Source organism: Chiloscyllium plagiosum, chromosome 19, assembly GCF_004010195.1.
Source record: "Chiloscyllium plagiosum isolate BGI_BamShark_2017 chromosome 19, ASM401019v2, whole genome shotgun sequence".
NCBI lineage: Eukaryota > Metazoa > Chordata > Chondrichthyes > Orectolobiformes > Hemiscylliidae > Chiloscyllium > Chiloscyllium plagiosum.
The window spans coordinates 64,018,550-64,030,931 of record NC_057728.1 but is presented as its reverse complement, the minus strand read 5'-3'; the positions used below and the strand labels follow the sequence as shown (position 1 = coordinate 64,030,931).

General features: G+C 39.1%; 1 protein-coding gene across 2 annotated transcripts in view; it reads left to right on the top strand.

The window, feature by feature from the left end:
* gnptab (N-acetylglucosamine-1-phosphate transferase subunits alpha and beta) overlaps window positions 1–12,382 on the top strand; it is an 88,272-nt gene that overhangs the window by 67,438 nt on the left and 8,452 nt on the right. For both annotated transcript variants that reach the window (XM_043708746.1, XM_043708747.1), the window contains one exon: window positions 5,621–5,788. In XM_043708746.1, coding sequence (XP_043564681.1) covers window positions 5,621–5,788 — 168 coding nt within the window. The remainder of the gene's footprint in view (window positions 1–5,620; window positions 5,789–12,382) is intronic.

Sequence of the window (12,382 nt, the reverse complement as noted above, 5' to 3'; positions counted from 1 at the left end):
ATCAGTGTACAATTTTTCAGGAGTTTAATAGAATTATGTGCAATTTCAGAATTTTGACAGTAGTCTGCAATGCATCTAATGCAAGAAATGAAGCTATTGAATTTATCTCAATCTCTGTATTACTGGCATGGTTAGGAGCAAAAGCCATGGGGAATGGTTGCTTTATTGATTTCACATTTTAAGAGCTGCTTATTCTGAACCTTGAATTTACCGATATGTATCCAATGTTCCAGATCGTCATTTAGAGAAGCACTAAGGACATTTAACATTAATTTATTTCATATTTTTGTATTTCGTGCACTGAGGAGAAAACCTAGCTTTCAGACTTGAGAGCTTGCTACTGAAGAGTCTGGAAGCCTATGTATTTACATGTGTTAGCAAGTTTTGAGAAGATTTGTAGCTCAGGTTGAGGTTCTGGATGTAGGTTTGCTCGCTGAGCTGGAAGGTTCATTTTCAGAGGTTTCGTCACCATACTGGGTAAAATCTTCAGTGAGCCTCTGAATGAAGTACTGCTGGTGCAGCCCACTGTCTTTTTGTATGTTTGAGTTTCTTTTGGTTGGTAATGTCATTTCCTGTTTTTTTTCTCAGGGGGTGGTAAATGGGATCCAAGTCAATGTGTTTGTTGATAGAGTTCCGGTTGCTGAAACTTTATTGCTGGAACAGCACAGCAGGTCAGGCAGCATCTAGGGAACAGAAGATTCGACGTTTCGGGCACATGCCCTTCTTCAGGGCATGTGCCCGAAACGTCGAATCTTCTGTTCCCTAGATGCTGCCTGACCTGCTGTGCTGTTCCAGCAATAAAGTTTCAGCTTTGATCTCCAGCGTCTGCAGACCTCACTTTCTCCTCGAAGAGTTCCGGTTGGAATGCTTCTAGGAATTCTTGTGTGTGTCTCTGTTTGGTTTGTCCTAGGATAGATGTGTTGTCCCAGTCAAAGTAGTGTCATTCTTCATCTGTATGTAAAAATACTAGTGAGAGTGGGTCATGTCTTTTTGTGGCTAGTTGATGTTCATGTATCCTGGTGGCTAGATTTCTGCCTGTTTCTCCAATGTAGTGTTTGTTACAGTTCTTGCAAGGTACTTTGTAAATGACATTAGTTTTGCTTGTTGTCTGTATAGGGTCTTTCAAGTTCATTAGCTGCTGTTTTAATGAGTTTATGGGCTACCATAATGCCAAGCGGTCTGAGTAGTCTGGCAGTCATTTCAGAGATGTCTTTGATGTAGGGGAGAGTGACTAGGGTTTCTGGATGTGTTTTGTCTGCTTGTTTGAGTTTATTGCTGAGAAATTGGTGGACTGTGTTCATTGGGTACCCATTCTTTTTGAATATACAGTATCAGTGATTTTCCTCTGCTCTGTGCAGTTCCTCTGTGCTGCAGTGTGTGGTGGCTTGTTGAAATAATGTTCTAATGCAGCTTCATTTGTGGGCGTTGGGAAGATTGCTTCTGTAGTTCAGTATTTGGTCCGTATGTGTCGTTTTCCTGTAGATGCTGATTTGAAGTTCCCCATCGGCTGTTTGCTCGATGTGACATCTAGGAATGGCAATTTGTTGTTGTTTTCCCCCTCTTTAGTGAATTTTATGTCAGTAAGGATATTATTGATAGTCTTGAAGATTTCCTCTAAATTATTTCATTTTAGTGATGACGAAGGTATCATCCACGTAGTGGACCCAGAATTTGAGTTGGATATTTGGCAGAGCTGTTTGTTCAAGTTTCTGCATTACTGCCTCTGCTAAGAAACCCTGATATTCGAGATCCCGTGGATGTTCCGTTGGTTTGTCTGTAGGTTTTGTAGTTGAAGGTGAAGTGGATGGTAAGGCATAGGTCCTTTACACATCATTGACAAAATACCTTGCAAGAACTGTAACAAACACTACATTGGACAAACAGGCAGAAATTTAGCCACCAGGATACATGAACATCAACTATCCACAAAAGGACATGACCCACTCTCACTAGTATCCTTACATACCGGATGAGGAAGGACACCACTTCGACTGGGACAACACATCCATCCTAGGACAAGCCAAACAGAGACACACACGAGAATTCCTAGAAGCATAGAATTCCAAACGGAACTCTGTCAACAAACATATTGACTTGGATCCCATTTACCACCCCCTGAGAAAAAGAACAGGAAATGACATCACCATAGGAAATGGTGTCACCACAGGAAATGATATCACCAACCCTAGGAAACTCAAGCATATAAATAGAAAGCGGGCTGAACCAGCAGTGCTTCATTTGGAGCTCACTGAAGATGTTACCTAGTATGGTGACGAAATGCCTGAAAATGAACCTTCCAGTTCAGCGAGCAAACCTACATCCATTTACATGCATTTTTATGTGGTTCTCCATCCTGAAGTGAAGAGCTGGGGGCGGATAGTTCAGAACATTGAACAAAAAGATAGAAAACAAACTACTGTGCTGTGGTCTTGTGATGGGTCCAGTGCCCAACAGAGAACAATCTAGAAGGTCAGTCAGTGCATGTGTCTGTTGGAGAGTGGAAGCTGAAGTGTTAAGTTGAAGTGTTAAGCTTTCTAGCAAGAAATCCAGAAGCGGAGTTTAGGGAACTTACTCTGTGCATTTACTCTGAAGTTCAAGGTTTTTTTTTGTAATTATCCTGTTCAGATATGTTATAATGCACATTTGTACCAGGTTGTGATACTTTCCTGTGCCTCAAGACTATGCCAGCTAATGTAGTTGGCAATTGTTTGGTTTTCGCTGGGAGAGATTAGATTAGATTCCCTATGGTATGGAAACAGGCCCTTCGGCCCAACAAATCCACACCGACGCGCTGAAGAGTAACCCACCCGATCCATATTTATCCCTGACTAATGCACCTAACACTATGGGCAATTTAGCATGGCCAATTCACCTGACCTGCACATCTTTGGATTGTGGGAGGAAACCCATGCAGACGCAAGGAGAATTGCAAACTCCACGCAGTCAATCACCTAAGATTGGGATCGAACCCAGGTCCCTGGCGCTGTGAGGCAGCAGTGCTAACCACTAAGGTAAAAACAATGACTGCAGATGCTGGAAACCAGGTTCTGGATTAGTGGTGCTGGAAGAGCACAGCAGTTCAGGCAGCATCCAAGGAGCTTCGAAATCGACATTTCGGGCAAAAGCCCTTCATCAGGAATAAAGGCAGTGAGCCTGAAGCGTGGAGAGATAAGCTAGAGGAAGGTGGGGGTGGGGAGAAAGTATCATAGAGTACAATGGGTGAGTGGGGGAGGGGATGAAGGTGATAGGTCAGGGAGGAGAGGGTGGAGTGGATAGGTGGAAAAGGAGGTAGGCAGGTAGATCAAGTCCGGACAAGTCATGGGGACAGTGCTGAGCTTGTTTCAGGACATGGTTGAAGAGCTTCAGGGCAGAGGAAATGACCTGGGAGTTGCAGTGGGAGAGGGACTCCCTGAGATTCTTGTGGAGACAGGAGGAAAACTTCTTCAAGGCAGGCATCCTTGCAAGAGGATTCGCAGTAGGGTTAAAATCAATGAGGTAAAAACAATGACTGCAGATGCTGGATGCCACCTAGATACCAGATGGGGGGAAGAAAGTATCTCATGAATGCACAGAAATTTTCTGAAAATAAATCGCTTACAACATATGAGCCTGAGTGAACATTTTTGGCATGCAACTAGTGGTTTGAGTGTTTGTAATGGTGTTGTTGGGATAAAAGGAATAATGTGAATTTGAAGTGAAGTCTTTTCAACCTTTTTGTTCAATGTAATATAATTCATGGTTTCTCCTTTGTCTAGTAATTGCCTTATGCTTTATAGTCTTGTAGCGTCATGTGAATGTATCTGACCTCCGTGCTTCTAAAGAGAATCATTTAGTATCTAATAATTTAGGTTTCATTCTGGAATTTAACTTGCCAGTATTAGCAACAGCTGGGATCATAACAGTGGTTGTACCTAGTGCTGTGATTTTTCTTTTAAGTCATGTCCTAAGAACAAATTAAGATCATGAAACGTAGGAACAGAAATAGACCATTCAGCCCATCGAGTCTGCTCTGCCATTCAGTCACATCATGCTGATCTGACAATCCTCAACTCCACTTTCCAGCCTTTTTCCTTATAACCCCTGATTCCCTTACTGACTAAAAATCTGTTTATCTCAACCTTGAATATACTTAACGACCAAGTTGTGACAGCTGTCTCCAGTAAAGAATTCCACAGATTCACTATCCTCTGAGAGAAGAAATTCCTCCGCATCTCTGTCTGAAATGTCCAATCTGAGATTATGCTCCCTGGTCCTAGACTCACTCATCAGGGGAAACCAACCTTTCTACATGTACTCTGTCAAATCCCCTAGGATTCTTCATGTTTTAATAAAGTCACCTGTCATTTTTTAAAATTCCATTGAGTACAGGTCCAACCTACTCAACCTCTCCTCGTAAGAAAATCCCTCTGTACCTGGTATCAGCCAAATGACTATTCAGTGAAGGTGATGAAAATCAAATTAGTCCTGATTAGTTTTCTTGTTGGATCTTTGTAAAATTGCCATTGTTATTGGCTCAGTACAGCTGCTTGATGTAGGAAACTTAGGCTGGTTTTATGGCCCCTGTCCAATGGGTTTAAAGATGTTGCGACTTGTAAAATTGTATGTGACCTTCCCACTGCCTAGCTGCTTATTTGAAATATGTTTTGTTTTCCTTATTACCTTGCAGTGAACACCAACATTCCATTTGCCTTCAAAGTCACTTGCTGTACCTGTACATTAATTTTACATGATTGATGTACTAGGGATCCAGATCCCTCTCCATTTAAATAGGATACAGCTTCACTACTCTGCCTGCCAAGATAAGCCGGTTCATAATTATCCATGTAATATTCTTTCTGCCAAGTTTTTGTTTGCTCACTTAACGATATCCTTTTGCAAACTCCCTACCTTCTCTTTACAATCCATTATCACAATTTTAGCTACCTTCTATTTCCTGCCATTCAGCTCCTAGTTAAAGATTTTAGGTAGTCGAGGACATAGTATTGAATGTAGTTAGTGGCAATCCATTTGACATTTTAGTGTCAATGGTGAAGCATAGGCATACACTGACCTTTAAGAAAACAATGCTGAAACTCTGTTACAAGAGCCTTAATTTTCATATTATACAATCGATTGTTTAAGTAACTGCTGCTGAACAATTGATCCAGTCCTTAAAAAAAAATTGTTGTTAACTGTCTCCATTGTAACTAAGCACCAGATTTTATAAACGTTTTAAAAATTGTCCATAACATTTTCAACTTCAATCTTAACCCTCAGTGTCTACATCAATCTTTATCTTACTGTCTAATATTTTAAAAGTGATTTGTTATTAGTGTTTTTTTTCCCATTCATTGAACATTAGGGTGAATTCTTTAATGTGATTAGCTCCTTGGGTGTCTTGATGATATTACTGCAACTCAAGACTGGAAATCTCAGTTAAGCAACTCTGCTCAGTTATGAGGCTCAAGAGTTAAGGTTCTCAATATTAGATTTTTCAGCACTGTTTTATTAAAAGTCAGCGCATATCTCTGCTTTGTTACTGACTGCATCCATTTAATTTTTCTGATAGATTAATAATATATTTGAAATAATGAATTCAGTAGCACCATTGTTCTAAATATGTTTCCCTGTATTCCTGAAGGAAGTTTATTTGTTTAAATGACAACATTGACCACAATCATAAGGATGGCGCTACAGTGAAGGCTGTTCTTCGAGATTTCTATGAGTCATTATTCCCTGTGCCATCCCAGTTTGAATTACCAAGGGAGTACCGTAACAGATTTCTCCATATGCACGAGCTTCGGGAATGGTAAGTGAAGCTTTAAGCCCTTCTTTAAAGGATGTGCTATGTCTAGGAAGTGGCTTTTTATTGAAGGTACTTCCCTATTGTATAAGAAATTAATATCTGTTTAAATTTCCACATGCTTATATAAAAGCATCAATTTTATTTCTTGGATGAAGTCCATATTTAGTCTGGCCTCCCAGTCGAGTGATGATGACAAGTAATATTCTCATCCACCACAAACAGCTTCTGTGTTTAATGATACATGAGCATAGTCTAAAAACTATTGTCTGATAGACTCCATAAAAGTGGAGAGTGCTGACAGCTTAACCATCTGCAGTAACATAAAATCTGGGTTTATACATGGATTTATAATGGGAGTGAATATTGCCTAATAAGTGTTCTTCCTTAAGCCACCTTTGTAGATACTGATTAGTAAGAAATTGTATGGAATGTGATTTTAAAAAATACCAAAATTAACCTGTTTTATTTCTCTGCAATTCTTAACTTAAAACTTTATTCTTATAAATGGTGGCTGTTTGAATTTTGATACTACCCAGTTAATTTTCAAAGCTAAGAGCTAAATTTGGAAATTATATTGAATCTTAATACATTTGGGATTTCCTTTGGAAAAATAAACTGGTGTGTTGCCCCAAATGATTGACTGAAACAGTAAAATAAATGTACCCATTTTTCAATTAATCAGTACTTTGACCAAAGTCTTTAAGCTCTGTATGATGGATTAATTCATATTGTTGATCTTATTATGATCCTGGGCAGACTGCCATATTTCTGTCATGATCCTGTTAGTGGACAGTCACTTTGATATTTAAAGCAGATAAATTGAGAAATCCGGGGCTCTTAGGAGGATGACAAAGCCATAAGATTCCACAGTTTTGAGCAAATAACAATAAACTTTACTGAACAATATTGGAACAGTAATACAATCTATAATGCATGTACAACTTATTTCTAACACACAATTAACATGGCAATTGTGAACAATAGCCTGATTCCCCAAAGTGTATATCAAATGACAAATATGATCAAAACAGATCCATAGATCTCTCAGCAAATTCATTAATGAACAGTAGGTTCATTATACATTATACTTCACAAAGGATTACAGTTCTTCACTTCTGCTGATTGAACCTTAAAAATCTTTCCCATATGCCACTTTGATATAGCCGCTGTCTCAACAGCCACTCCCATTCTAGTTGATCACCCTATTGCTGTGTCAGTGATTCCCCTGGACTCTTGAGCTACGTTAGAGTAATTATTCGGAAGCATAATTCCATTTCTTTACTGATAGCTAGCTCAATCAACCAGTCCACAAAATGCTTCTGGTGAACTTTACAACCCCATTCTGTTGGATAAGGAACAGCAAGAAGCAGGAAATGTTGGGAGCTATCTATAGGCTCCAAACAGTAGTGGGGATATAAGGGAAATCTGAGATGTGTGCAATAAAGATACAACTGTAATCATGGGTAACTTTAATTTACACATACATTGGACAAATCAAACTAACAATTGTGAACAAGGATTTCCTGAAGTTTGTACATGATGGTCTTTTTTAAGACCTAAACATTAAGGAACTACCCAGAGAAGAGGCAATTCTAGACTGGATACTGTGCACTGAGAAAGGATTAAGTCTTGTTGTGCATGTCCCATGGGGAAGTGTGATCGTAACATAGGAAAATTCTTCATTAAGATGGGGGGGGTATAACTCCAATGCAAATCTAGGGTCCTGAATCTAAGTAAAGGGAACTATGAGGCACAAATAGGCAAAGATGGATTGGGGAATCTTTCTAAAACATTTGTCGATAGATAGGCAACAGTTATTGTTTAAACAACATGTGCATGAATTACAACAAATATTGATTCCTGTTTGGCGCAAAAGTAAAAGAAAGAAGGTGGCTTAACCAAGACTTGCAAAATAAGTTAGTGTTAGTATCAAATTCAAAGAAGAGATGCATAAAATTGCCAGAAAAAGCAGTAAGCCTGAGGTTTGAAAACATTTTATAATTCACAAGAGGACAGAAAGTTTGATCAAGAGAGGGGAAAATAGAGTATAGGTAAAATTGCAGAAAATCCAGAAACTGACCGTCAATTCTTTTATAAATATAGCAAAGATAAATGTAGGTCCCCTAAAGTAAAAAGTTGGGAAAATTACAATGGGGAACAAAACAATAGCAGAAGAATTGAACATGCTGTTTGGTTCTGACTTCACTAAACAGGGCACAAATAACTTCCCAGAAATGTTAGACAACCAAAAGTCTAGAGCGAGGGTAGGATTGAAGGAAATTGCACTGGGAGATATTAATGGGGTTAAAGTCTGACATATCACCTGGGGCTGATTAATTTATATCCCAGATTCCTGAGGGAAGTGGTCCTGGAAATATTGGATACATTGGTAATTGTCTTCCTAAATTCTGTAGACTCCGGGCAACTGCTACACATTGGAAGGTGGTAAATGTAACCTCACTTTTTAAAAAGCAAGGGAGAGAATAAATATAGTTACAGACAAGTTAACCTACCATCAGTAGTGGGGGAAAATACTAGAGAACTATTATAAAAGACATGATATCAGAACATTTGGAAAAATTAATGGTGTTGGACAAAGCCAGCAAGAGTTTATGAAAAGCAAATCATGTTTTAAAAATAGAGTCTTTTTGAGGACGTAATTAATAAAAAAAGATAGGGGAGAATTGGATGTGGTGTACTGGATTTTCGGAAAGCATTTGATAAGGTCGCAGATAAGATGTTAGCGGGTAAAGAGGCAGGTTAAGGGCATGGATCAAGCATTGGTTGTCGACAGGAAGCAGAGGGGTAATAAATGGGTCTTTCTCCCAGTGGCAGATGGTGATGAATGGGTTTACCTCAAGGATCAGTGCTTGGGCCCCAGCTATTCATCTGGGTGATAGAACCAAATGTAATGTTTTCAAATTTGCTAAGACACAAAATTGAGTGGGATTAAGAGTTGAAGAGGATACAAGAGGCTTCTAGGTGATTTAGATATATTGAGTAAGTGGGCAAACACATGGCAGATGTGGCTAAATGTAAAATTATACACTTCAGTGTGAAAAACAAAAAGGTAGAGTATTATTTAAGTTGTGATATATTGGTAAGTGTGGCATACTAAGGGATCTGGGTGTACTTGTGTAGTACTCAAGTGAAAGTAGTTAGGCAGGTGCAGCAAGCAATTGGTAAATGGGATGTTAGCTTTCATTAAAAGAAGATTTGAGCTCAAAAATTGGGATGATTAATTGTTATACTTGGCCTTGGTGAAACCGCACCTGGAGCATTGCCTGCAGTTCTGTTCTCCCTAAGGATAAGGTAGATAGTAACCAAGGTTCATGAGGGAAAGCAAGGCTGTCCTATGAAGAGAGATTTGTTTGTCTGTGCCTGAATTCGCTCAAGTTTGGAAGAATGAGAGGGGATCAGATTGGAACATATAACATTCTGGCAATGCTGGACAAACAAAATGAAGGGAAGTTGTTTTCCCTGGCTGGAAAATCTAGAACCGGGGGTATTCTCTGGAAATGGGACTGACCATTTAGGATAAAGATTAAAAAGATTTCTTCACTCAGAGGATAGTGAACTTATGGAATTCTTTACCATAAGGCTTTGGAGGCCAAGGCATTGAATGCATTCAAGAAAGTGAGAGAGCAATTTTTAGATTTTAAAGGCATCAAGGAGTATGGGGAGAAAGCAGGAATATGGCATTGCAATAGAGGATCAGTCATGACCTTATTGGATGGCAGAACAGGCTCAAAGGGTTGAATGGCCTACCCCTGCTTTTAGCTGCTATGTTTCTGTCAGCTGCTGTGAAGTCTTAATACACTCAGACTATTTATGAACTCCTCAGAGCTTCCCCCAACTAAGCCAGTGATCTTCCAACTTCCTGAGCTCCCAGAATGCTTTTGGAGTCCTCGCCTTCTGAATTTAGGCAAGAACCATCTTGCCTCTTCAAGTGCTGAATCAGTGTAGAGCAGTCACCTTCCCAGCAGCACAGCTAACTGCAGTACTCCTAACATGGAGTCTACATCTCTTTCTGTCTCTTCCACCTGCTCAGTACCTGTAATCTTTGAAATCCTCTTCAGTGACCCCCAAACTATTGAGTGGCTATTGAAAACCTTATAAGCCTCTCCCATGTTGTCGGACAAATTAATTAGTGCCACCTAGTAACTTTCATAGCTATCTTTTCCATAAATGTTACCAGGTTGCTGATTTGCTCTGAGGAAATGATTGATGCAATTTGATGATTTTTATCCCGTCCTAGGCAAGAATGTTTGGCACATGATATCTTTTCCAGTCCTCTGAAAAAGGAGTGCTCTTTGTTCTACTCCCATGTTGTTTTCCCGTTTTTAAAACTTTTCGTTTCTCAAAGTATTTATATATTTTAAAAATCTTTTATGGATTTGGTTTCCTTCATTGCTTCTGATAGGCCATTCCATGAGATAGTATTTCCCCTGCATTGTTTCACAAAAGAAATCATAACTCCCCATTTAACAGTAGAAATTGTTCACTGTCTATCCTTGTAGGTTAGATTTGCCAGCTTATTTACACTTATCATTTAACAGCCTTTAATTACAACCAGCCAAACAGCTACTGTTTATATACAAGTCTTGAATGATGTAGTGTTGAGGTTCATTAAGCAGTATTCCTAATTCTAAACTATCTTCAGCTTTAGTAATGACACAGTGATATTGGTGTCAAAATATGCTACCTTTTTTATAAAGCAGTTTCTTGATTAAAGTTGTTGTCAATTCAACTAAATATAACCATGGTTCCACATAGAATTAACATATTGGTTTTGTTGAGTCCTTGCTGATTCTCTGTAGAGCAACCCAGTCAGCCTCATTGCCTTGTTCTATTACTATGTCAATGCAAATTTATTTCCTTGCAGTACCTGTCCTATTCCTTCTGAAATCTCCTAGTTTCCATTTCTTTCAACCTTGTAAGTAGTGAGTTCATATCATTACGTCAGAAATCTCTGCAAAAAGCGACTTGGTAATATTGTAGATTCTGATCTGTCTCATTCCTAATTAAGTGGTCCCAATCTTAATTGGAGAAGGGGTTCCCTCTAAAGATGATGATTCAGAAGAAAATGTAGCACCTGCTTTCCACAGGTTAAAGCAAGGTTATCCTACCTGAATGGATTCCTTACCTTCCTGCCTTGCTCAGAATCCCATTCGGTTGGCAACTAATCCTTTTTTTAAAAAAGAAGCCAACTTTCAATTTTTCTTGTTCATAGATTGTAAGTGCCTCTGGTTAGCCCATTTATTGCCCGTCTGTATTTAGCCCAGCAGAAGTAGTAGTGAGCCACTGCAGTTCGTAGTGTCGGCACATCGCCAGTGCTGCTAGGAATGGAGTTCTAGGACTGGCATCCAATGATGCTAAAGGAGTGGCAATATAGTTCCAAGTGAGAATGGTGTATGGCTTGGAGAGAAACTTGCAGTTCCCATGAATCTGATGCCCTTTTCGTTGTAGGTTGTAGAAGTTGCTGATTTGGGAGGTACAGTGAGCCTTGTAGATGGCACACACTGCTGTGTCTGTGTCTTGGTGATGAGGTGGGTGAATGTTGAAAATGTGGCAATTTACATCTAAGTCCTAATGAACATGTTTTTTACTGAGAATTTTGTGTGAGGGACCTGGACAGATCCAAGTAAACATTTGTAGAAAGGGACAATATCATTTTTTTCAAGGAATCAAGCGATTTGAACTGAATTGTTGGTAAACATTTATTTGAGATGAAGGTTGTTGTGCATTGTGAAAATTGAAATTGCCCTCTGGCAAAGGTAGAAGTCTGATCCTGGGAAAGTAGAATTTATAAATTATATGTTTTATAATTCAAACTACTTGATAATAAATTGAACTTTGCTAGTGTTTAAGCTTGTTTACATTTGAATACAGATTTTCTTTGTTTAATGTAGTCTACATACTCTTGAAACAATTACACACAATTTTTCTCGCAGACTTACTGACTTACAAATAGTTTAGTATCTCCATCGTTTGTAATTGATTGCCTTACATTTGAGAACAGCTATTAGTCCCAGCCAGATGTTTGAACTATTTTGATCTTTGGGAAATGTCCTTGATTTGCACTTATTACCTTGTCCACATCCCAAGCATTGACCAGGTAAGCTCTCGACACCACAACACTCTACTTCCTATACAAATCTTTCCCTCATCTCATGTTCATCCAGAATTCCTGAGTTACCTACCTGACTTAGTATAAGCTTTCTGCTAATAAATTATCTCAAGCCCTATAGATGTGTGGTGCTGATGGAACTTGGAACTTTTTAAAAAGATAATTCTTGAACTGTGTGTAATGGATGAGGCACTGGCATTTCACCAGTAGAACTTTGGCTCAAATGAGGCCCAGAAAATGACACACAAATATCTCTCGCTGCTGGTAAGACCTTAGGAAATAGGAACAAGAATTGGCTGCTGTGCAATTCATTAGGATCATGGATGATCCAATATTCCTCACATCCACTTTCCTGCATTTTCTCCATAACATCTGATTCCCTGACTGATCAAGAATCTAACTATCTCCGCCTTAAATATGCAGGACTGTGACCGCACAGTTCTCTGTGGCAATGAGTTCCAAAGACT